Genomic DNA, 25,973 nt, shown 5'->3' with positions numbered 1-25,973 from the left:
CTCACCCCAGGCCTTAGAATGAAAGAGAAAGTTTCCAGCCACACACAGGCCAAAAGGCTAAATGGACATGGGTGTTTGGTACATATTGTTGACAAGGAAGATTTCCGTCGTACTCGGTCCCCAGCCACCACTTTTTCACCCGATGTGGCATCCCCACCTTGTACCAGCACGTGTCCAGGAACATCACCCATGCCCTATCCAATGCTGTTACTGGGGATGTCCACTTAACAACCAACATGTGGACAAGCGCTTGTGGCTAAGGATACTACATTTCACTGACGGAACACTGGTTGTACATTGTGGAGGCCGTTTCTGAGTACCACCCTGGCACGGCACATGTGCTCCGTATGCTGAGATTAGCTGGTCCCATTTCTATCAGGGTATCTTCCACCTCATGCATCAGTTCTTGTACCCCTTCTTGCTCCTCCAATATGTTATCTCAAAGCACATCGTCCACATCAGCCAAAAGCTGGAAGCTCTGCTGCACTGCCCCTGTGAAGCACCAACAGGCTCTGTTGAAGCAGATTTGTCTAAGAGACAAACTGCACACTGAGGCAGTGTTACTGTTATTATTATTTATGTAGCACCATTGATTCTGTGGTGCTGTACATGAGAAGGTGTTACATACAAAATACAAATATCACTTACAGTAAACATACTAACAATGATAGACTGGTATAGACTGGTACAGAGGGGAGAGGACCCTGCTCTTCTGGGCTTACATTCTATAGAGTGATGTGGAAGGAGACAGTTGGTCTGGGGTTGCAAAAGCTCCAATGGTGTTGAGATGGCAGTGTGGTAATTGCAGGTTTTAAGCTTTCTTGAAGAGATGGTTTCCAGGTTCCATCTGAAGGATCTAAATCTAAATGTGTAGGACAACCAGATGTGTTGGGGCACAGAATTCCAAAGGATGGAGAATATTCAGAAGTCTTGGAGGTTATTGGGTGTAGAATTAATTAAGTGTGGAGGAGAGAAGAAGGTCTGGGAAGACCAGAGATTATGTGAGGGAAAATAACCGGAGTATGGATATATATGGAGGAGAAAGGTTATGGACAACTTTGTAGGTCAGTGTTAGTAGTTTGATCAAGATATGAAGTTGGGAGCCAATAACTGGATTTTAAAGGGGAGAAGTGGAGGAGTAGCGAGGAGAGACATAAATTAGCCGGGCAGCACAGTTAAGGACGGACTGGAGAGGTGCGAGAGTGTTAGCAGGTAGGCTACAGAGGAGGATGTTGCAGTAGTCGAGGCGGGAGATGATGAGGGCATGCACAAGCATTTTAGTAGATTGAGGGTTGAGTAAAGGATGGATTATGGAAATATTTTAGAGCTGAAGGCGGCGGGAGGTGGCGAGAGCTTGGATGTGCGGATTGAAGGACAGAGCAGAGTCAAGGGCTACTCCGTGGTAGTGGATTTCTGGTACAGGGGAAAGGGTGTCATTTATTGTGATAGATAGATCAGGTACGAAAGATATGGGAGATGGAGGAAAGATAATGATTTCAGATGTGTCCACATTGAGCTTGGAAAAGCAAGAGGAAAAGAATGAGGATATGGCATATGGCTGATAGACACTCTGGGATTCTGTACAGCAGAGACGTGATGTCTGGGCCAGAGAAGTAGATCTGAGTGTTATCAGCCTACAGATGGTACTGGAAGCCATGGGAATTTATGAGATGTCCCAGGACAAGGGTATAGATGGAGAAGAGTAGGGGTCCTAAGACAGAGCCTTGAGGGACAGAGAGAGTGCAAGATGATGAAGTAGTGGGAGACACTAAATGTGCGCTTGCAAATGTATGAGGAGATCAAGGATAGGGTGAGGTCTTTGACGCCAAAGGAAGAGAGGATGTGTAGTATGAGGCAGGTCTAGAAGGAGGAGTATGGAGAATTGTCTGTTGGCTTTTGCTGTAAGTCGTTAGTAATTTTGGTCAGGGCAGTTTCAGTGGAATGGTTGGAACTGAAGCCAGATTGCAGGTTGTGGAAGAGCGAGTTGGATGAGAGGTGAAAGGAAAGTTTATCGTGAACATGTTGCTCAAGGAGTTTGGAAGCGAATGGGAGCAGCTATATGGGGCAATAGTTGGACATAGCAGTTGGATCGAGGGTTGGCTTTTTGAGCATAGGCATGATTGTGGCATGTTTGAAAGCATAAGGGAAGGTACCAGAAGTTAGTGATAGTTTGAAGAGTTGGGATAGGATAAGTATAGGGTTGAGGGTGGGGAGGAGGTGGGATGGGGTCAAGTGCCCAAGGTGTGATTTGGAGTGGAGATGAGTAAGCCTCCTTGAAAGGTGTTGGGGAGGGAGGTTATGGGGTTAGGGCACTGGTCTGGTATACCAAATGATTGTGGTGGTCGAACAATAAAGACTTGCCTTCTTTGGTTGATCTTATTTTTGAAATGTGTGACAAAGTCCTCAGCAGAGATGAGGGACAGCGGAGGAGGAAGTTAGATTTTGAATAACTGTTTGAGTTTGTAGGATAAGGAAGATACGAGAGTTGTGAAGGCCTGTTTAGCAGAGGGGAGTGCTGATTTGAAATTGAGTGTTGCTTGTTTAAATGTGTTGAAGTCACCTTGCGAATGTGTTATCTTCAAACGCCACTCCACAACCCTGGACATTTACCAAAGCTTTTTAGTGAGGTTATTGTGTCAGGGTTGTCTATTGATTGGTCACACTCTGCCATGTATGAGAAGGGCGACCACATCAATAGGTGATGTGACAGTGGCTTTGTACAAAGCAGTGGCACTGTCTGTGGCGTGGAGTGAAGATATGGACGCTAGTGATAGAATAGAGTGTGTGTGAGTGTCTAGATGTTCGAAGTTTATGTGGAGATGTGCAAGTTGCTGGACATGGATGACAGGTGAGGAGGACAAGGATGAGAACGTGATTAGATGGTGGTCAGATAGGGGTGAGATTAGATAGGGAGCAGAGTAAGGGTACTGTCACAGTCTGCAACTTTCCGACGATCACGACCAGCGATACGACCTGGCCGTGATCGTTGGAAAGTCGTTGTGTGGTCGCTGGAGAGCTGTCACACAGACAGCTCTCCAGCGACCAATGATGCCGAAGGCCCCGGGTAACCAGGGTAAACGTTGGGTTACTAAGCGCAGGGCCGCGCTTAGTAACCCGATGTTTACCCTGGTTACCATCGTAAAAGTAAAAAAAAAAAAACAGTACATACTCACATTCCGGTGTCCGTCAGGTCCCTTGCAGTCTGCTTCCCGCTCTGACTGAGTGCCGCCGTAAAGTGAAAGCAGATCACAGCGGTGACGTCACCGCTGTGCTCTGCTCTTACTTTCCGGCCGGCAGTCAGTCAGTGCGGGAAGCAGACTGCAAGGGACCTGACGGACACCGGAATGTGAGTATGTACTGTTTTTTTTTTTTTACTTTTACGATGGTAACCAGGGTAAACATCAGGTTACTAAGCGCGGCCCTGCGCTTAGTAACCCGATGTTTACCCTGGTTACAAGCGAACGCATCGTTGGATCGGTGTCACACACACCGATCCAACGATAACAGCGGGAGATCCAGCGACGAAAGAAAGTTCCAAACGATCTGCTACGACATACGATTCTCAGCAGGGTCCCTGATCGCTGCTGCGTGTCAGACACAGCGATATCATATGGATATCGCTGGAACGTCACGGATCGTACCGTCGTAGCGACAAAAGTGCCACTGTGAGACAGTACCCTAACTCCGAGTTACTTAAAGGAATAACAGATCAGACAGATCTGGTGCTTTTGTCTGTGAACCTCCAACAAGAAATGGTTATGTCTGATAATGGGCTTAACCTTGTGTCTGCTGTAAGGCTTGGCAAGCCCACAGATGTAACATGCTTGGCACACAAGCACAACTTGGTTTCTTAAAACCTACCCAGATTTTCCATAATTTCTGGTCACGGTACGCCATGTCAGCGCCCATTTTTGAAAGTCGGCTACAACTTCCGTCGCCATGGCAGTGCTGCAGCAGTGCATACAAGTGCCTGCTCACCGACTGGTGTGACTTGCCCACACACTGGAACTCCACACTGCACATACTGCCAAAGCTTTGTGAGCAGAAGAGGCCAGTTGTTGAGTTCCAGCTCCATCATGCCCATTGGTTTTCTGGTCAGCCACATAACAGCTGAAGAGTGGACATGGATGTCTGACATTTGTGAAGTTCTCCAAGACTTTCTGGTGCCTGCGCTGTAAGTTCCCATCATGTGATGGGAGTCGAAGGGCAGCGCAAACTGTGCATGCCCGAAAAAGAAACTTACAGCGCAGGCGCCTGGGACGTAAATGAATGCAGAGGAGGAGGCGCACGGAGGAAATAATTGATGGCTAGGAGGCGTTTGTGTCCGGGGGGAAAAGACATGCCCCCCGGACAGACTACAGGTATGGCGGGCAAATTAAAAAATGAATATTGCAGCGTTGGAAGGGAATAAATGGTGCTATAATAATAAATAACAATAATAATAATACAACTTTGTATATTATTATTTAATAAATGTGTAAAACAGGATGTTGAGTTTTGTTTCAAGTAAAGGATTTTACTCACGCTGTGTGTTTATGTCCAAACTTACTATTGGACTAGTAATGGAGCATCTTATAGACACCTCTCCTTTACTAACCCCTGCGCTTGACGTCAGCTGACAATACCAAGCTGATATGAACCCCAATCCTATTATCCCACCATAGGTCAAGTGGGAAGAGTGAGGCTAAGCATCAGATTTCTTATAGATGCGCAATTTCTGAGGCGGCTGAGGGCTGATGTTGGTAGCCTGGGAGAGGACAATATCCCTGGCTCCTTTTCAGGCTAATAATAGCAACCCCCAGTTGTGTTTAGCCTTTGCTGGCTTGACTTTATAGGGGGACCCTACATCATTTTTTTTTCCTGAGTTCCTCAGTAAATTCACCAGTACAAGCTAAGCAAACAGCTGTGAGTGGTTATTAATAGCCTGGGAACCTTATGGAGTATTGTCCCCTTTCCTGGGTTATTAACATCAGCCACCAGCTGATCTTTGGGTGTTGACAATGCACCAACCGGTCATGTGGGACGTGACGGACATCATTGATCATGGTAGGGAATAGATTGTGCGACAAATATAACCGATGATGGAGATGACAAAGTATCTGTGTGTAAAATCTGCCAACTCCGGCCAACTCCATCAATTGTAAGAACAGTCTGAAATGCCCAACTGACCCAGGAGAGTGAGGGCAGCTCCAGCTGTGACTGAAGGAGAAGATCAGTGAATGACTTACACTTCCTCCCTTAGATTCTTATTACATTTAGGTATATTGTTGGCTTCATTGACTCTTCGGCCTCTGTTCCTCTTCTTTCACCAGGATGAATCTTCTGTCGACTCTGATTCTGCTGGCATCTGTGGTTCTGACTCTAGGATGCGCTCCTGCACCAGGAGGTGAGATCCTGTCCACACTGCAGACTCCAGAGCCGTCATGTATCTGTACATAGGGTCTAATTATAGTGCAAACAGATGGGTTGGATGCCTGGAGATGCCACTAGTGAGGTATCTAACACCTTGCACCCTGCCTGGTCCAAACTTCCACCTCAGAAACCAGCAATTCCTCGCAGTGTGAAGTGCGTGCACTGATGGGATTCATAATTCTGCATCTTACATGAGCTTCTCAGTCCATGTTCTTCAGGAACACAAGTTATGACAAAAAAAAGATGGCAGGACCTCAGCGGACTTCAGGACCCACATATCAGCTCAATATAACTGAAAGCTCTTTTATTTTTCTTTCCTCAGCTACAAATATAGCAAGAAACGGAGAAGCCTCAGAGATATCTACCTTTTTGGGATTGCCCCAAAATGCCATAGATGGTATCAGCGACACTCATTTCAGCAGGGGCTCCTGCACACACACCAAACTTGAGAAAGATCCCTGGTGGAAGCTGGACCTGAAGCAGAGCTACAGAATATCAAATGTCATCCTTACAAACAGGATGGACTGTTGTCCGGAGCGACTGATGGGGGCCGAGGTCCGAATCGGGAATTCCCCCGACAACAACAACCCAGTGTAAGTTTATGTTAGGTAAAAGAAAACAGGATGTTCCAACTAGCGTTTTTCCACAATGTCCTGTCCCATGTTTCTCTACAATGTCCCATTTCATCTTTCTCCACAACGTCCCATCTTGTGTTTCTCTACAACGTCCCATCTCGTGTTTCTCCACAACGTCCCATTCTGTGAATCTCCACAACATCCCGTCTGGTGTTTCTCCACAACATCTGATCTCGTGCTTCTGCGCAACGTCCCATCTTGTGCTTCTCCACAATGTCCCAGTTCATGTTTCTCCACAATGTCCCTTCTCGTGTTTCTCCACAATGTCCAATCTTGTGTTTCTCTACAGTGTCCATCTTGTGTCTCTCCACAACATCCCATCATGTGTTTCTCCACAATGTCCCATCCTATGCTTCTCCACAATGCCCCGGCTCGTTTTTCTCCACAATGTCAGATCTTGTGTTTCTCCACAACGTCACATTTCGTGTTTCTCCACAACGTTCCATCTGGTGTTTCTCCACAATGTCCGATCTTTTGTTTCTCCACAACTTCCCATCTCGTGTTTCTAACATGTCTCTTATTTATTGCAAAACTCAAATATTCTGTCCCTCTACAATACTTTATCTTACATTTCTCCATGATGTCTTGTCTTGAATTACTCTATAATGTCCCTTTTTCACAGTGTGTATCATTGTATTACATGTCTTGTGTTTCTCAACAATGTTCAGTCTTGTGTGTCTCCAAAATGAATCATCTTGTGTTTCTATATGTTGTTCAGTCGTGAGGTTTTTTATATTGTTCCATCTTGTTTTCTTCAAAAATGTCCAATTATACATTTCTCCAGAATGCCATGCCTTGTTTTTCTCTACAATGTCCCATCTTCTGTTTCTCTTCAATGTCCCTGTTGTGAATTCCGCTCTTGGGCTCCCTCCGGTGGTTATAAGTAGCATTTTTGTGAGTTCTGCTCTTGGGCTCCCTCCTGTGGTTTTGAGTGGTATGGCTGCTTCTTGGATTTAGCATCAGCAGCTGTTTTCACTGATCGTCTTTCTGGCTCTGCTATATTAGTCTGGCCTTTTCCCTAATTCAATGCCAGTTGTCAATTGTTGAGCTTGGAATCATGGCTCTCTGAGGATTTCCCTGTCACTCTGACCATTTCAGCAAAGCTAAGTCCTTGCTTGTCTTTTTGCAGTTCACTTGTTGTGGACTTTGTTGTTTAGCACTTTCTATGTTTTGCTCATTTGTCCAGCTTATCAGTATGTATCTAGTCAGCTAAGCTGGAAGCTCTGGTCAGCAGAGTTTGCCCTCCACACCTTTAGTCAGGTGTGGAGATTTTTGCATTTCTCTGCGGTGGACTTTTTCTAGTTTTTATTACTGACCGCACAGTGTTCTGTCCTGTACTAATTCTTTCTAGCTAGTAGTGGCCTCCTTTGCTAAATCTTGTTTCATACTACGTATGTCATTTCCTTCTCCTCTCACAGTCATTATTTGTGGGGGGCTGTCCTATCCTTTGGGGATTTTCTCTGAGGCAAGATAGCTTTCCTTTTTCTACCTTTAGGGGTAGCTAGTTCTCCGGCTGTGACGAGGTGTCCAGGGAGTGACAGGAACATCCCACGGCTACTGCTAGTGTCTGTGTTAAGATCAGGAACTGCGGTCAGTATAGTTACCACCTGCTCAGAGCTAGTCGCATGTCGCTCCTTAATCACCAGACCATAACAGTACAACTGGCCAAAAATGAGCTGAATGCATCTCAAAAGAAGGAAAAGAAAAAGAGTTCTGAGCCATTTTTTTTTCTTTAGTCTGTTTTGTCTTTTTCCTTCCTCTTAATCTCTGGGTGATTCAGGATTTGGATGCGGGCATGGATGTTCAGGGGTTGTTTTCTCGCGTGGATCAGCTTGCTGTAAGAGTACAGAGTATCCAAGATTATGTTGTTCAGACTCCGGCCTTAGAGCCTAGAATTCCTACTCCAGATTTGTTTTACGGGGATAGATCTAAGTTTTTGAACTTTAAAAATAACTGCAAATTGTTTTTTGCTCTGAAACCCCGTTCCTCTGGTGACCCCATTCAGCAAGTAAAAATAGTTATTTCTCTGCTGCGTGGTGACCCTCAGGACTGGGCATTCTCCCTTGAGTCAGGGGATCCGGCATTGCTTAATGTAGATGCATTTTTTCAATCGCTTGGATTATTGTATGACGAACCTAACTCTGTAGAGCATGCTGAGAAAACACTGTTGGCCCTGTGTCAGGGTCAGGAAGCGGCAGAATTATACTGCCAGAAATTTAGAAAATGGTCTGTGCTCACTAAATGGAATGAGGACGCTCTGGCAGCAATTTTCAGAAAGGGTCTTTCTGAAGCCCTTAAAGATGTTATGGTGGGGTTCCCCACGCCTGTTGGTTTGAGCGAGTCTATGTCTCTGGCCATTCAGATTGATCGGCGCCTGCGCGAATGCAAAGTGGTGCACCATATGGCAGCGTCCTCGGAGCAGAGTCCTGAGCCCATGCAATGTGATAGGATTTTGACTAGAGCGGAACAGAGGGGATACAGACGTCAGAATGGGCTGTGTTTTTACTGTGGGGATTCTGCTCATGCTATTTCTGATTGCCCTAAGCGTATTAAGAGGGTCGCTAGATCTGTTACCATTAGTACTGTGCAGCCTAAGTTTCTCCTGTCTGTGACCCTGATTTGCTCATTGTCATCTTTTTCTGTCATGGCATTTGTGGATTCGGGCGCTGCTCTGAACTTAATGGACTTAGAATTCGCTAGGCGCTGTGGTTTTTCTTTGCAGCCTTTGCAGAGTCCCATACCCTTAAGGGGTATTGATGCTACACCGTTGGCCAAGAATAAACCTCAGTATTGGACTCAGCTGACTATGTGCATGGCCCCAGCACATCAGGAAGATTGCCGTTTTCTGGTGTTGCATAATTTACATGATGTTGTTGTACTGGGTTTTCCATGGTTACAAGTACACAATCCAGTGCTGGATTGGAAATCAATGTCTGTGACTAGTTGGGGTTGTCAAGGGGTACATAGTGACTAGTGTTGAGCGATACCATACGATACTTGAAAGTATCGGTATCGGAAAGTATCGGCCGATACCGGCAAAGTATCGGATCTAATCCGATACCGATACCCGATACCAATACAAGTCAATGGGACACCAAGTATCGGACGGTATCCTGTATGGTTCCCAGGGTCTGAAGGAGAGGAAACTCTCCTTCAGGCCCTGGGATCCATATCAATGTGTAAAAGAAAGAATTAAAATAAAAAATAGGGATATACTCACCCTCCGACGCAGCCTGGACTTTACCGCCGTAACCGGGAGCCGTTGTACCTAAGAATGCGCGCTTGAAGGGCTTTAGATGACGTCACGGTGCTCTGATTGGTCCGTAGCGGTCGCGTGACCGCTACGGACCAATCACAAAGCAGTGATGTCACCTAAGGTCTTTCAAGCGCTTGAAATACCTTAGAAGATGTCCGCAGCTTCTGATTGGTCGCGTAGCGGTCGCGTGACCGCTACGCGACCAATGACAAAGCAGTGACGTCACCTAAGGTCTTTCAAGCGCTTGAAAGACCTTAGGTGACGTCACTGCTTTGTGATTGGTCCGTAGCGGTCACGCGACCGCTACGGACCAATCAGAGCACCGTGACGTCATCTAAGGCCCTTCAAGCGCGCATTCTTAGGTACAACGGCTCCCGGTTACGGCGGTAAAGTCCAGGCTGCGTCGGAGAGGTGAGTATATCCCTATTTTTTATTTTAATTCTTTCTTTTACACATTGATATTAATCCCGATACCGATTCCCGATACCACAAAAGTATCGGATCTCGGTATCGGAATTCCGATACCCGCAAGTATCAGCCGATACTCGATACTTGCGGTATCGGAATGCTCAACACTAATAGTGATGTTCCTTTAATGTCAATTTCCTCTTCCCCCTCTTCTGATGTTCCTGAATTTTTGTCAGATTTCCAGGATGTATTTGATGAGCCCAAGTCCAGTTCCCTTCCTCCACATAGGGACTGTGATTGTGCTATTGACTTGATTCCTGGCTGTAAGTTCCCTAAGGGCCGACTTTTCAACCTGTCTGTGCCTGAACATACCGCCATGCGGAGCTATGTAAAAGAGTCTTTAGAGAAGGGGCATATTCGGCCGTCTTCGTCACCATTGGGAGCGGGATTCTTTTTTGTTGCCAAGAAGGATGGCTCCTTGAGACCCTGTATTGATTATCGCCTTCTTAATAAGATCACGGTCAAATTACAATACCCTTTACCTTTGCTCTCTGATTTGTTTGCTTGGATTAAGGGGGCTAGTTGGTTTACCAAGATTGACCTTCGAGGGGCATATAATCTTGTTCGTATTAAACAGGGTGACGAATGGAAAACTGCATTTAATACGCCCGAAGGCCATTTTGAATACCTGGTGATGCCTTTCGGGCTTTCTAATGCTCCTTCTGTATTTCAGTCCTTTATTCATGATATTTTCCGCAATTATCTTGACAAATTCTTGATTGTGTATTTGGATGATATTTTGATTTTTTCCAATGATTGGGAGTCTCATGTGAAGCAGGTCAGGATGGTATTCCAGATCCTTCGTGATAATGCTCTATTTGTGAAGGGGTCTAAGTGCCTATTTGGAGTTCAGAAGGTCTCTTTTTTGGGGTTTATTTTTTCTCCTTCGTCTATAGAAATGGATCCTGTTAAGGTCCAAGCCATTCATGACTGGATTCAACCCACATCTGTGAAGAGCCTTCAGAAATTTTTGGGCTTTGCTAATTTTTATCGCCGTTTCATTGCCAACTTCTCTAGTGTGGTTAAACCCCTGACCGATTTGACGAAGAAAGGCGCTGATGTGACTAATTGGTCCTCTGAGGCTGTTGAGGCCTTTCAGGAGCTTAAACGCCGATTTACTTCTGCCCCTGTCTTGCATCAGCCGGATGTTTCTCTTCCTTTTCAGGTTGAGGTTGATGCTTCTGAGATTGGGACAGGGGCCGTTTTGTCACAGAGGAATTCTGATGGTTCCTTGATGAAGCCATGTGCCTTCTTTTCCCGAAAGTTTTCACCTGCGGAACGCAATTATGATGTCGGCAATCGGGAGTTGTTGGCTATGAAGTGGGCATTTGAGGAGTGGCGACATTGGCTTGAGGGAGCCAAGCACCGCATTGTGGTCTTGACCGATCATAAGAATCTGATTTACCTCGAGTCGGCCAAGCGGCTGAACCCTAGACAGGCTCGGTGGTCCCTGTTTTTCTCCAGTTTTGATTTTGTGGTCTCATATCTTCCAGGATCTAAGAATGTTAAGGCGGATGCCCTCTCTAGGAGTTTTTTGCCTGATTCTCCTGGAGTCCTTGAGCCAGTTGGCATTCTTAGGGAAGGAGTGATTCGGTCTGCCATCTCCCCTGATTTGCGGCGGGCGCTTCAGGAATTTCAGGCTGATAAACCTGACTGCTGTCCTGTGGGGAAGCTGTTTGTTCCTGATAGATGGACAAGTAAGGTAATTTCTGAGGTCCATTGTTCTGTGTTGGCCGGTCATCCTGGGATTTTTGGCACCAGAGATTTGGTTGCTAGGTCCTTTTGGTGGCCTTCCTTGTCACGGGATGTGCGTTCTTTTGTGCAGTCCTGTGGGACTTGTGCCCGGGCTAAGCCTTGCTGTTCCCACGCTAGTGGGTTGCTTTTGCCTTTGCCTGTCCCGGAGAGGCCTTGGATGCATATTTCCATGGATTTTATTTCGGATCTACTTGTGTCCCAGAGGATGTCTGTTATCTGGGTGGTTTGTGACCGGTTCTCTAAAATGGTCCATTTGGTACCTTTGCCTAAATTGCCTTCCTCCTCTGATTTGGTTCCATTATTTTTTCAGCATGTGGTTCGTTTGCATGGCATTCCAGAGAATATTGTGTCTGACAGAGGTTCCCAGTTTGTTTCCAGGTTTTGGCGGGCCTTTTGTGCTAAGATGGGCATTAATTTGTCTTTTTCTTCGGCGTTCCATCCTCAGACAAATGGTCAAACTGAGCGAACTAACCAAACCTTGGAAACCTATTTGAGATGCTTTGTGTCTGCTGATCAGGATGATTGGGTGGCTGTTGTGAACTGTGTTTCTGGGCTCCCTCTGGTGGTCACTAACGGTATTGTGTTAGGTATGTCTTGTTGCAGGCCTGAGCTTCAGCTGTATCGTTAAGCAGCGGGTGTTTCCTATTTGAGTCTCCTCTGGACTCAGTCTCTTGCCTGGCATCGTTGTATCCAGACCTATTTGGTCTCCTCCAGATTCCTTTCAGTCTGCCTCATGCAAGAAAAGCTAAGTCTGTTTTGTACAATTTGGATCGTTTGCATTATTCAGTGTTTTTGTCCAGCATGCTTTACATTTGATTTTTGACTCGCTGGAAGCTCTAGGGGGCTGATATTCTCCCTCCACACCGTCAGTCGGTGTGGGGGTTCTTGAATGTTCAGCGTGGATGTTTTGTAGGGTTTTCTGCTAACCGCATAGTCCACTATCTATTTTCTGCTATCTAGACTATTGGGCCTCACTTTGCTGAATCTAGTTCATCTCTACGTTTGTGTTTTCCTCTTGCCTCACCGTTATTATTTGTTGGGGGCTTTCTTTATCTTTGGGGTTCAATTTCTCTGGAGGCAAGCGAGGTCTTATTTTTTCCCTCTAGGGGTAGTCAGTTCTCCGGCTGGCTCGAGACGTCTAGAACCAACGTAGGCACGTTCACCGGCTACTTTTAGTTGTTTGTGTCAGGATCAGGTATGCGGTTAGCCCAGTTTCCACCTCCCTAGAGCAGTCTTTATATTTTTGCTATCTTGCCGGAATATCAGAGATCCTCTGCCATTGGGATCATAACAGAATGCCAGGCCAAAAGAAAAGGTTTAATGCATCGCAGAAGCAAGATTAAAAAGAAGTTCTGAGTTGTTTTTTTTTTGTTTGTTTTTTTTTTTTTTGCTGCAGTTTGCCTAGCTTCTTCCATCCCCTTTTTCTCTGAGTGGCTGAATCTCTGCTGCAGATATGAATGTCCAGACTCTGACTTCTAGTGTGGATCAGCTTGCTGCTAGGGTGCAAAGCATTCAGGATTTTGTTATCCATAGCCCTATGTCTGAACCAAAAATACCTATTCCTGAGCCATTTTTTGGAGATAGATCTAAGTTCCTGAATTTTAGGAATAATTGTAGATTGTTTCTGTCTCTGAAACCTCGTTCCTCTGGTGATTCCGCTCAGCAAGTTAAGATTGTTATTTCCTTCTTGCGCGGCGACCCTCAGGATTGGGCCTTCTCTCTGGCGCCAGGAGATCCTGCATTGGTGAATGTTGATGCGTTTTTTCTGGCACTTGGTTTGCTTTATGAGGAGCCTAATCTTGAAAATCAGGCTGAAAAAATGTTGCTGGTTATCTCTCAGGGTCAGGACGAAGCTGAGGTATATTGCCAAAAATTTCGGAAATGGTCCGTGCTTACTCAATGGAATGAGTGTGCACTGGCCGTAAATTTCAGAAATGGTCTTTCTGAAGCCATTAAAGATGTGATGGTGGGGTTTCCTATCCCTACAGGTCTAAATGATTCAATGGCTCTAGCCATTCAAATTGATCGACGTTTGCGGAAGCACAAATCTGTTAATCCTTTGGCGGTGCTGTCTGAACGGTCACCTGATTCTATGCAATGTGACAGAATTCTGACCAGAGCCGAGCGACAAAATCATAGACGTCAAAATGGGTTGTGTTTCTACTGTGGTGATTCAACACATGTTATCTCAGCATGCTCTAAACGTTTAAAGAAAAAAGTTAATCCTGTCGCCATTGGTACTTTTCAGCCTAAGTTTATTTTGTCTGTGACTTTAATTTGTTCATTATCTTCTTACTCAGTTATGGCTTTTGTGGATTCTGGTGCTGCTTTAAGTCTGATGGATTTGTCGTTTGCCAAGCGCTGCGGTTTTGTCCTGGAGCCTTTGGAAAATCCTATTCCTCTTAGAGGAATTGATTCTACGCCATTGGCAGAGAATAAACCTCAGTATTGGACGCAGGTGACCATGTGCATGACTCCTGTACATCAGGAGGTGATTCGTTTTTTGGTACTGCATAAAATGCATGATGTTGTCGTTTTGGGTCTGCCATGGTTACAGGCCCATAATCCAGTTTTAGATTGGAAAGCTATGACTGTGTCTAGTTGGGGGTGTCAGGGGATTCTCCATTGGTGTCTATTGCTTCTTCTACTCCTTCTGAGATCCCTGAGTTTTTGTCAGACTTTCAGGATGTATTTAATGAGGCCAGGTCCAGTGCCCTTCCTCCTCATAGGGACTGTGATTGTGCTATAGATTTGATTCCTGGTAGTAAGTTTCCTAAGGGACGACTCTTTAATTTATCTGTGCCAGAGCATGCCGCGATGCGGAGTTATATAAAGGAGTCTTTGGAGAAGGGACATATTCGCCCATCCTCGTCCCCTCTTGGTGCAGGATTCTTTTTTGTGGGCAAGAAAGACGGGTCTCTGAGACCTTGTATTGATTATCGTCTTCTGAATAAGATCACTGTTAAATTTCAGTATCCTTTGCCATTGTTGTCTGATTTGTTTGCTCGGATTAAGGGATCCAGTTGGTTCACCAAGATAGATCTTCGTGGTGCGTATAACCTTGTGCGCATAAAGCAGGGAGATGAATGGAAAACGGCATTTAATATGCCTGAGGGTCATTTTGAGTACCTGGTGATGCCTTTCGGATTATCTAATGCTCCTTCTGTGTTTCAGTCCTTCATGCATGACATCTTCCGGAAATATCTGGATAAATTTATGATTATTTATCTGGATGATATTTTGTTTTTTTCTGATGATTGGGAGTCCCATGTGAACCAGGTCAGGATGGTGTTTCAGGTTTTGCGCGAGAATGCTCTATTTGTGAAGGGCTCAAAATGTATCTTTGGGGTACAGAAGGTTTCTTTTTTGGGTTTTATTTTTTCCCCTTCTACTGTGGAGATGGACCCAGTTAAGGTCCGTGCCATTCATGACTGGACTCAGCCCACGTCTGTTAAGAGCCTGCAGAAGTTCTTGGGCTTTGCTAATTTTTACCGTCGTTTTATCGCTAATTTCTCCAGCGTGGTTAAACCTTTGACGGATATGACCAAGAAGGGTTCTGATGTTGCGAATTGGTCTCCTGCGGCCGTGGAGGCCTTTCGGGAGCTAAAGCGTCGGTTTACTTCAGCGCCAGTCTTGTGCCAGCCGGATGTCTCTCTTCCCTTCCAGGTTGAAGTTGATGCTTCTGAAATTGGTGCAGGGGCTGTTTTGTCGCAAAAAAGTTCTGATGGCTCCGTGATGAAGCCATGCGCCTTCTTTTCAAGGAAATTTTCGCCTGCTGAGCGGAACTACGATGTTGGTAATCGGGAGTTGTTGGCCATGAAGTGGGCATTTGAGGAGTGGCGACATTGGCTCGAGGGAGCTAGACATCGTGTGGTGGTCTTGACTGATCATAAAAATCTGATTTACCTCGAGTCTGCCAAGCGCCTGAATCCTAGACAGGCCCGTTGGTCGTTGTTTTTCTCCCGTTTTGACTTTGTGGTCTCGTACCTGCCTGGTTCGAAGAACGTGAAGGCTGATGCACTTTCTAGGAGTTTTGTGCCTGATTCTCCGGGAGTCTCTGAGCCGGCTGGTATTCTCAGAGAGGGAGTAATTTTGTCTGCCATTTCCCCAGATTTGCGACGAGGGCTGCAAAAATTTCAGGCTGATAGGCCTGATCGTTGTCCACCAGAGAGATTGTCCCTGATGGATGGACCAACAGAGTTATTTCTGAGGTTCATTCTTCGGTGTTGGCGGGACATCCTGGGATTTTTGGTACCAGAGATTTGGTGGCCAGGTCCTTTTGGTGGCCTTCCTTGTCGTGGGATGTGCGTTCTTTTGTGCAGTCCTGTGGGATTTGTGCTCAGGCTAAGCCTTGCTGTTCTCGTGCCAGCGGGTTGCTTTTGCCCTTGCCTATCCCAAAGTGGCCTTGGACGCACATTTCCATGGATTTCATTTCGGATCTTCCGGTGTCTCGGAAGATGTCTGTCATCTGGGTGGTGTGCGATCATTTTTCTAAAATGGTCCATTTGGTGCCCTTGCCTAAGTTGCCTTCCTCCTCTGATTTGGTTCCTTTGTTCTTTCAGAATGTGGTTCGTTTGCATGGCATCCCTGAGAATATTGTATCTGACAGAGGATCCCAGTTTGTGTCCAGATTCTGGCGATCCTTTTGTGCTAAGATGGGTATTAATTTGTCTTTTTCGTCGGCTTTTCATCCTCAGACTAATGGCCAGACCGAGCGAACTAATCAGACGTTAGAGACTTATTTGAGATGTTTTGTTTCTGCTGATCAGGACGACTGGGTTACCTTTTTGCCACTGGCCGAGTTTGCCCTTAATAATCGGGCTAGTTCTGCCACCTTGGTTTCACCCTTTTTCTGCAACTCTGGTTTTCATCCTCGTTTCTCCTCGGGTCAGGTTGAACCTTCTGACTGTCCTGTGGTTGATTCTGTGGTGGATAGGTTGCAGCGGATTTGGAACCATGTGGTGGACAATTTGAAATTGTCACAAGACAAGGCCCAGCGGTTTGCCAACCGCCGCCGCGGTGTGGGTCCCCGACTTCGTGTTGGGGATTTGGTTTGGTTGTCTTCTCGGCATGTTCCTTTGAAAGTCTCCTCTCCTAAGTTCAAGCCTCGCTTTATCGGTCCTTATAAGATTTTGGAAATCCTTAACCCGGTGTCTTTTCGCTTGGACCTTCCAGCGTCTTTTGCTATTCATAATGTGTTCCATAGGTCCTTGTTGCGGCGGTACGTGGTGCCTATGGTTCCTGCTGTTGAGCCTCCTGCCCCGGTTTTGGTTGAGGGCGAGTTGGAGTACGTGGTGGAGAAGATTCTGGATTCTCGTATCTCTAGACGGAAACTCCAGTATTTAGTTAAGTGGAAAGGCTATGGTCAGGAGGATAATTCCTGGGTTGTCGCCTCTGATGTTCATGCGGCTGATTTGGTTCATGCCTTTCACGCTGCTCATCCTGATCGCCCTGGGGGTCTTGGTGAGGGTTCGGTGACCCCTCCTCAAGGGGGGGGTACTGTTGTGAACTGTGTTTCTGGGCTCCCTCTGGTGGTCACTAACGGTATTGTGTTAGGTATGTCTTGTTGCAGGCCTGAGCTCCAGCTGTGTCGTTAAGCAGCGGGTGTTTCCTATTTGAGTCTCCTCTGGACTCAGTCTCTTGCCTGGCATCGTTGTATCCAGACCTATTTGGTCTCCTCCGGATTCCTTTCAGTCTGCCTCATGCAAGAAAAGCTAAGTCTGTTTTGTACAATTTGGATCGTTTGCATTATTCAGTGTTTTTGTCCAGCATGCTTTACATTTGATTTTTGACTCGCTGGAAGCTCTAGGGGGCTGATATTCTCCCTCCACACCGTCAGTCGGTGTGGGGGTTCTTGAATGTTCAGCATGGATGTTTTGTAGGGTTTTCTGCTAACCGCATAGTCCACTATCTATTTTCTGCTATCTAGACTATTGGGCCTCACTTTGCTGAATCTAGTTCATCTCTACGTTTGTGTTTTCCTCTTGCCTCACCGTTATTATTTGTTGGGGGCTTTCTTTATCTTTGGGGTTCAATTTCTCTGGAGGCAAGCGAGGTCTTATTTTTTCCCTCTAGGGGTAGTCAGTTCTCCGGCTGGCTCGAGACGTCTAGAACCAACGTAGGCACGTTCACCGGCTACTTTTAGTTGTTTGTGTCAGGATCAGGTATGCGGTTAGCCCAGTTTCCACCTCCCTAGAGCAGTCTTTATATTTTTGCTATCTTGCCGGAATATCAGAGATCCTCTGCCATTGGGATTATAACAGGTGGCTTTCTTGCCGTTGGCAGAGTTTGCCCTAAATAATCGGGCCAGTTCGGCTACTTTGGTTTCGCCTTTCTTTTGTAATTTTGGTTTCCATCCTCGTTTTTCTTCAGGGCAGGTAGAGCCTTCTGATTGGCCTGGTGTGGATTCTGTGATGGACAGGTTGCAGCAGATTTGGACTCATGTGGTAGACAATTTGACGTTGTCTCAGGAAAAGGGTCAGCGTTTTGCTAACCGCCGGTGTGTTGGTCCTCGGCTTCATGTGGGGGATTTGGTCTGGTTATCCTCTCGTCATGTTCCTATGAAGGTTTCTTCCCCTAAGTTCAAGCCTCGGTTTATTGGTCCTTATAAGATTTCTGAGATTATCAATCCAGTGTCTTTTCGTTTGGCCCTTCCAGCCTCTTTTGCCATCCACAATGTTTTCCATAGATCTTTGTTGCGGAGATATGTGGTACCCGTTGTTCCATCTGTTGATCCTCCTGCCCCGGTGTTGGTTGAGGGGGAGTTGGAATATGTGGTTGAGAAAATTTTGGATTCTCGGTTTTCGAGGCGGAGGCTTCAGTATCTTGTCAAGTGGAAGGGTTATGGCCAGGAGGATAATTCTTGGGTGGTTGCCTCCGATGTCCATGCTGCCGATTTGGTTCATGCTTTTCATTTGGCTCATCCTGATCGGCCTGGGGGCTCTGGTGAGGGTTCGGTGACCCCTCCTCAAGGTGGGGGGTACTGTTGTGAATTCCGCTTTTGGGCTCCCTCCGGTGGTTATAAGTAGCATTTTTGTGAGTTCTGCTCTTGGGCTCCCTCCTGTGGTTTTGAGTGGTATGGCTGCTTCTTGGATTTAGCATCAGCAGCTGTTTTCACTGATCGTCTTTCTGGCTCTGCTATATTAGTCTGGCCTTTTCCCTAATTCAATGCCAGTTGTCAATTGTTGAGCTTGGAGTCATGGCTCTCTGAGGATTTCCCTGTCACTCTGACCATTTCAGCAAAGCTAAGTCCTTGCTTGTCTTTTTGCAGTTCACTTGTTGTGGACTTTGTTGTTTAGCACTTTCTATGTTTTGCTCATTTGTCCAGCTTATCAGTATGTATCTAGTCAGCTAAGCTGGAAGCTCTGGGCAGCAGAGTTTGCCCTCCACACCTTTAGTCAGGTGTGGAGATTTTTGCATTTCTCTGCGGTGGACTTTTTCTAGTTTTTATTACTGACCGCACAGTGTTCTGTCCTGTACTAATTCTTTCTAGCTAGTAGTGGCCTCCTTTGCTAAATCTTGTTTCATGTAATTTCCTTCTCCTCTCACAGTCATTATTTGTGGGGGCTGTTCTATCCTTTGGGGATTTTCTCTGAGGCAAGATAGCTTTCCTGCTTCTACCTTTAGGGGTAGCTAGATCTCTGTTATGATCCTAGTGGTAGAGGATCGCAGAAGTTCCAGCTAAGTCCGCAAACACAAAACCAGCTCATAGGGAGGTGGTAACTTGGCTGACCGTATATCTAATCCTAGCACAACAACTAAAAGCAGCCGGGGAACGTACCTACGTTGATTCTAGACGTCTCGCACCAGCCGGAGAACTAACTAACCCTTTCAGAGAAAATAAGACCTCACTTGCCTCAAGAGAAAGGACCCCAAAGTTATAATACAAGCCCCCAACAAATAATAACGGTGAGGTAAGAAGAAAAGACAAACGTAAGGATGAACTAGATTTAGCAAAGAGAGGCCCACTAATTAATAGCAGAAAATAGGAAGGAGACTTATACGGTCAGCAAAAACCCTACAAAAATATCCACGCTGAATATCCAAGAACCCCCGCACCGACTAACGGTGTGGGGGGAGAATATCAGCCCCCTAGAGCTTCCAGCTAAAATCAGGAATCACATTATGAACAAGCTGGAACAAAAATAGAAGCAATGTGAATAAACAAAAATAAGAAAGCAGGACTTAGCTTATCTTGCACAAAACAGGAGACCAGGAGTCAGGAGCAAACAGACATAGACTGACTACATCGATTCCAGGCACTAGACTGAGTTTCCAGGAAGTCTAAATAGGAACACCCAAGGCCTAACGAACCAGGTGGGTACCAACCTGGAGAAAGAAGATCCAAGTGTAATACCACTAGTGACCACAAGAGGGAGCCAAGAAATATAGTTCACAACAGTACCCCCCCTTTAAGGAGGGGTCACCGAACCCTCACCAAGACCACCAGGGCGATCAGGATGAGCAGCGTGAAAGGCACGAACCAAATCGGCCGCATGAACATCAGAGGCGACCACCCAGGAATTATCCTCCTGACCATAGCCCTTCCATTTGACCAGATACTGAAGCCTCCGTCTAGAGAGACGAGAATCCAAGATCTTCTCCACCACGTACTCCAACTCGCCCTCAACCAAGACCGGAGCCGGAGGGTCAACAGCAGGAACCACAGGCACAACGTACCGCCGCAACAAAGACCTATGGAACACATTGTGAATGGCAAATGACACCGGAAGATCCAAACGAAAAGACACTGGATTAAGGACTTCCAAAATTTTATAAGGACCAATAAAGCGAGGCTTAAACTTAGGAGAGGAAACCTTCAGAGGGACATACCGAGAAGACAACCAAACCAAATCCCCAACACGAAGTCGGGGACCCACACCGCGGCGGCGGTTGGCAAAACGCTGAGCCTTCTCCTGTGACAACTTCAAGTTGTCCACCACATGATTCCAAATCTGCTGCAACCTATCCACCACGGAATCCACCCCAGGACAGTCAGAAGATTCAACATGACCCGAGGAAAAACGAGGATGAAAACCAGAGTTGCAGAAGAATGGCGAAACCAAAGTAGCGGAACTAGCCCGATTATTGAGGGCAAACTCAGCGAATGGCAAGAAGGTCACCCAATCATCCTGATCCGCAGAAACAAAACATCTCAAATAAGCCTCCAGCGTCTGATTAGTTCATTCCGTTTGGCCATTAGTCTGAGGATGAAAGGCAGAGGAAAACGACAAATCAATGCCCATCTTAGCACAAAAAGATCGCCAGAACCTGGACACAAACTGGGATCCTCTGTCAGACACGATATTCTCAGGAATGCCATGCAAACGAACCACATTCTGAAAGAACAAAGGAACCAGATCGGAAGAGGAAGGCAACTTAGGCAAGGGCACCAAATGGACCATCTTGGAAAAGCGATCACATACCACCCAGATGACAGACATACCTTGAGACACAGGAAGATCTGAAATGAAATCCATGGAAATGTGTGTCCAGGGCCTCTTCGGGACGGTCAAGGGCAAAAGCAACCCGCTGGCACGAGAACAGCAAGGCTTAGCCCGAGCACAAATCCCACAAAACTGCACAAAAGAACGCACATCCCGCGACAAGGAAGGCCACCAAAAGGACCTAGCTACCAAATCTCTGGTACCAAAAATCCCAGGATGCCCTGCCAACACTGAGGAATGAACCTCGGAGATAACTCTGCTGGTCCATTTATCAGGAACAAACAGTCTATCAGGTGGGCAAGGATCAGGTCTACCAGCCTGAAATCTCTGCAACACACGTCGCAAATCAGGAGAAATGGCCGACAAGATCACTCCCTCTTTAAGAATACCAGCCGGCTCTGAGACTCCCGGAGAGTCAGGCACAAAACTCCTAGAAAGAGCATCAGCCTTAACATTCTTTGTACCAGGCAGGTACGAGACCACAAAGTCAAAACGGGAGAAAAACAACGACCAACGAGCCTGTCTAGGATTCAGGCGCTTAGCAGACTCGAGATACATCAAATTTTTGTGATCAGTCAAGACCACCACACGATGCTTAGCTCCCTCGAGCCAATGACGCCACTCCTCAAATGCCCACTTCATGGCCAACAACTCCCGATTACCAACATCATAGTTCCGCTCCGCAGGCGAAAATTTCCTAGAAAAAAAAGCACAAGGTCTCATCACAGAGCAACCAGAGCCTTTCTGCGACAAAACAGCCCCTGCACCGATCTCAGAAGCGTCCACTTCAACCTGAAAGGGAAGTGAGACATCAGGCTGGCACAAAACAGGCGCCGAAGTAAACCGGCGCTTCAGCTCCAGGAAAGCCTCCACGGCTGCCGGAGCCCAATTAGCCACATCAGAACCCTTCTTGGTCATATCCGTCAAAGGTTTAACAACGCTAGAGAAATTAGCAATAAAACGACGGTAGAAGTTAGCAAAACCCAAGAACTTCTGAAGACTCTTAACAGACGTGGGTTGAGTCCAATCATGAATAGCTCGGACCTTGACTGGATCCATCTCTACTGTAGAAGGGGAGAAAATGAAACCCAGAAAGGAAACCTTCTGCACTCCAAAGAGACACTTTGAGCCCTTCACAAACAAAGCATTATCACGCAAAACCTGAAACACCATCCTGACCTGCTTTACGTGAGAATCCCAATCATCAGAAAAAAACAGAATATCATCCAGATAAACAATCATAAATTTATCTAGATACCTCCGGAAGATGTCATGCATAAAGGACTGAAACACTGAAGGAGCATTCGAGAGCCCAAAAGGCATCACCAAGTACTCAAAATGACCTTCGGGCGTATTAAACGCAGTTTTCCATTCATCTCCCTGCTTAATGCGCACAAGGTTGTACGCACCGCGAAGATCTATCTTGGTGAACCACTTGGCACCCTTAATCCGAGCAAACAAGTCCGACAATAGTGGCAAAGGGTACTGAAATTTGACCGTGATTTTATTCAGAAGCCGATAGTCTATACAAGGTCTCAAAGACCCGTCTTTCTTGGCTACAAGGGAAGAGGATGGACGAATATGTCCCTTCTCCAAAGACTCCTTTATATAAGAACGCATTGCGGCATGCTCAGGTACAGATAGATTAAATAATTGTCCCTTAGGAAACTTACTACCAGGAATCAAATCTATAGCGCAGTCACAGTCCCTATGAGGAGGAAGGGCACTGGACCTGGACTCACTGAATACATCCTGATAGTCCAACAAATACTCCGGAACTTCAGAAGGAGTAGAAGAAGCAATAGAGACCGACAGAGAATCACAATGAATTCCCTGACAACCCCAACTTGAAACAGACATTGCCTTCCAATCCAAAAAAGGATTATGGGTCTGTAACCATGGCAGACCTAAAACGACCAAATCATGCATTTTATGCAGAACAAGAAAACGAATCACCTCCCGATGTTCAGGAGTCATGCACATGGTCACTTGTGTCCAATACTGCGGTTTATTCTCCGCCAATGGCGTAGCATCAATTCCTCTAAGAGGGATAGGATTTTTTAAAGACTCCAGAACAAAACCACAGCGCTTGGCAAACGACAAGTCCATCAGACTCAGGGCAGCACCTGAATCCACCAATGCCATAACAGGGTAGGAAGACAATGAGCAAATTAGAGTTACAGACAAAATAAACTTAGGATGCAAATTACCAATGGTGACAGGACTAACCATCTTTGTTAGACGTTTAGAGCATGCTGAGATAACATGTGTAGAATCACCACAGTAAAAACACAACCCATTCTGACGTCTATGATTTTGTCGTTCAGTTCTAGTCTGAATTCTATCACATAGCATTGAGTCAGGTGTCCGTTCAGACAACACTGCCAGAGGATTAGCAGATTTGCGCTCCCGCAAACGCCGATCTATCTGAATGGCCAGAGCCATAGAATCACTCAGACTTGTAGGAATGGGAAAACCCACCATCACATTCTTAATGGCTTCAGAAAGGCCATTTCTGAAATTTGCGGCCAGAGCACACTCATTCCATTGAGTAAGCACGGACAATTTCCGAAATTTTTGGCAATATACTTCAGCCTCATCCTGGCCCTGAGAGATAGCCAGCAACGCTTTTTCTGCCTGAATTTCAAGATTGGGATCCTCATAAAGCAATCCGAGCGCCAGAAAAAACGCATCAATATTTGCCAATGCCGGATCTCCTGGCGCCAATGAAGAAGCCCAATCCTGAGGGTCGCCACGCAAGAAGGAGATAACAATTTTAACTTGCTGAGCTGAGTCTCCAGACGAACGCGGTTTCAAAGATAGAAACAATTTACAATTATTCCTGAAATTCCCAAATTTAAATCGATCACCAGAGAAAAGCTCAGGAATAGGTATCTTAGGCTCTGACATAGGACTACTAGTAACAAAATCCTGAATGCCCTGCACTCGTGCAGCAAGCTGATCCACACTAGTAATCAGAGTCTGAACATTCATGTCTGCAGCAGAGCTTCAAGCCACTCAGAAAAAAAAGGGGAAGAAGAAAAAAAACAAAAAAAACCTCAGAACTTCTTTTCTTTTAATCCCGCTTCTGCAATGCATTAAATATTTACTTTTGGCCTGGAATACTGTTATGATCCTAGTGGTAGAGGATCGCAGAAGTTCCAGCTAAGTCCGCAAACACAAAACCAGCTCATAGGGAGGTGGTAACTTGGCTGACCGTATATCTAATCCTAGCACAACAACTAAAAGCAGCCGGGGAACGTACCTACGTTGATTCTAGACGTCTCGCACCAGCCGGAGAACTAACTAACCCTTTCAGAGAAAATAAGACCTCACTTGCCTCAAGAGAAAGGACCCCAAAGTTATAATACAAGCCCCCAACAAATAATAACGGTGAGGTAAGAAGAAAAGACAAACGTAAGGATGAACTAGATTTAGCAAAGAAAGGCCCACTAATTAATAGCAGAAAATAGGAAGGAGACTTATACGGTCAGCAAAAACCCTACAAAAATATCCACGCTGAATATCCAAGAACCCCCGCACCGACTAACGGTGTGGGGGGAGAATATCAGCCCCCTAGAGCTTCCAGCTAAAATCAGGAATCACATTATGAACAAGCTGGAACAAAAATAGAAGCAATGCGAAAAAACAAAAATAAGAAAGCAGGACTTAGCTTATCTTGCACAAAACAGGAGACCAGGAGTCAGGAGCAGACAGACATAGATGACTACATCGATTCCAGGCACTAGACTGAGTTTCCAGGAAGTCTAAATAGGAACACCCAAGGCCTAACGAACCAGGTGGGTACCAACCTGGAGAAAGAAGATCCAAGTGTAATACCACTAGTGACCACAAGAGGGAGCCAAGAAATATAGTTCACAACAGATCTCCGGCTGTGACGAGGTGTCCAGGGAGTGACAGGAACATCCCACAGCTACTGCTAGTGTCTGTGTTAAGATCAGGAACTGCGGTCGGTACAGTTACCACCTGCTCAGAGCTAGTCGCATGTCGCTCCTTAATCACCAGACCATAACATGTCTCCTCTTGTTTTTCTCCATAATTTTCTGTCTTAGGACAGTGTGGAATCATATAAGACAGAAAATTGTGGTAGTATACTTCTTATGTTTCACTACATTGCTCTGTTGTTTCTGCATGATGTTCTGTCTTCTTCACAATCTTCTGCTTTGTATATGTTCATAAAATTCTGTCTTGGACTTTAGTTTATGCACTGAAACTCAAGGTCATGGTCAGCAATAATCTTTTTTTTATCATTTGTTGATTATTTATTCAGCTAATTTTCATTATATTTTGTATTAATGACCAATCACCATAAAACACATGTCACAGCGGTAACCTATATTCCTTCTCAGCGCCACCCTACTCATCGTTGTCATCATGTGGCTCGCTGAGTTTTGCCTCTTGCATCACTGCTGCTTAAGAAGTTGTTTTCCATTTGGCTTTAGGGATCATGGACGGTCTCTGCAGGAATGTAAAGTCCAACAGAGATTATATTCCCTGGCTTATCCCATGCAAGCAGGATCTACAGTGGCATGTACAAGTTCGGGCACCTTTGGTCCCAAATTACTGTTATAGTGAATAGCTAAGCAAGTTGAAGATTAAATGATCTCTAAAAGCACTAAAGTTAAAGATGACACATTTCCTTTGCTTTTTAAAAACTGCAAAAAAGAAAAAGCCCATGAAAAAATGTGGGCATCCTTGGAGATTTGTGTACTTAGATAAAATTTGACCAAGGTTTCAGACATTAATTAGCCTGTTAGGGTTATGGCTGGTTCACAATCATCATCAGAAAAGGCTAGGTGATGCAAATTTCCCAGCTTTATCAAAACCCAGCCTTCTCTAACCTTGTGCCAAAAACAGCAGTCATGGGTTCTTCTAAGCAACTGCCTAGCACTCTGAAAATGAAAATGGTAGAGACCCACATGTCTATCAGAAGATAGTAAAGAGTTTTAAAGTTGCCCTTAACTCAGTTCAAAATTTAAT

General features: G+C 45.7%; 1 protein-coding gene across 1 annotated transcript in view; it reads left to right on the top strand.

The window, feature by feature from the left end:
• LOC143783150 (fucolectin-6-like) overlaps positions 1 to 25,973 on the top strand; it is a 110,756-nt gene that overhangs the window by 83,330 nt on the left and 1,453 nt on the right. Inside the window, exons 2-3 of the mRNA XM_077271473.1 lie at positions 5,313 to 5,386; positions 5,735 to 6,005. Of these exons, the coding sequence (XP_077127588.1) occupies positions 5,314 to 5,386; positions 5,735 to 6,005 (344 nt within the window). The 5' untranslated portion in view covers position 5,313. The remainder of the gene's footprint in view (positions 1 to 5,312; positions 5,387 to 5,734; positions 6,006 to 25,973) is intronic.

Source organism: Ranitomeya variabilis, chromosome 6 (assembly GCF_051348905.1).
Source record: "Ranitomeya variabilis isolate aRanVar5 chromosome 6, aRanVar5.hap1, whole genome shotgun sequence".
Taxonomy (NCBI): Eukaryota; Metazoa; Chordata; class Amphibia; order Anura; family Dendrobatidae; genus Ranitomeya; species Ranitomeya variabilis.
The sequence above is the reverse complement of the archived record's forward strand: the minus strand, read 5'-3'. Positions and strand labels throughout refer to the sequence as shown.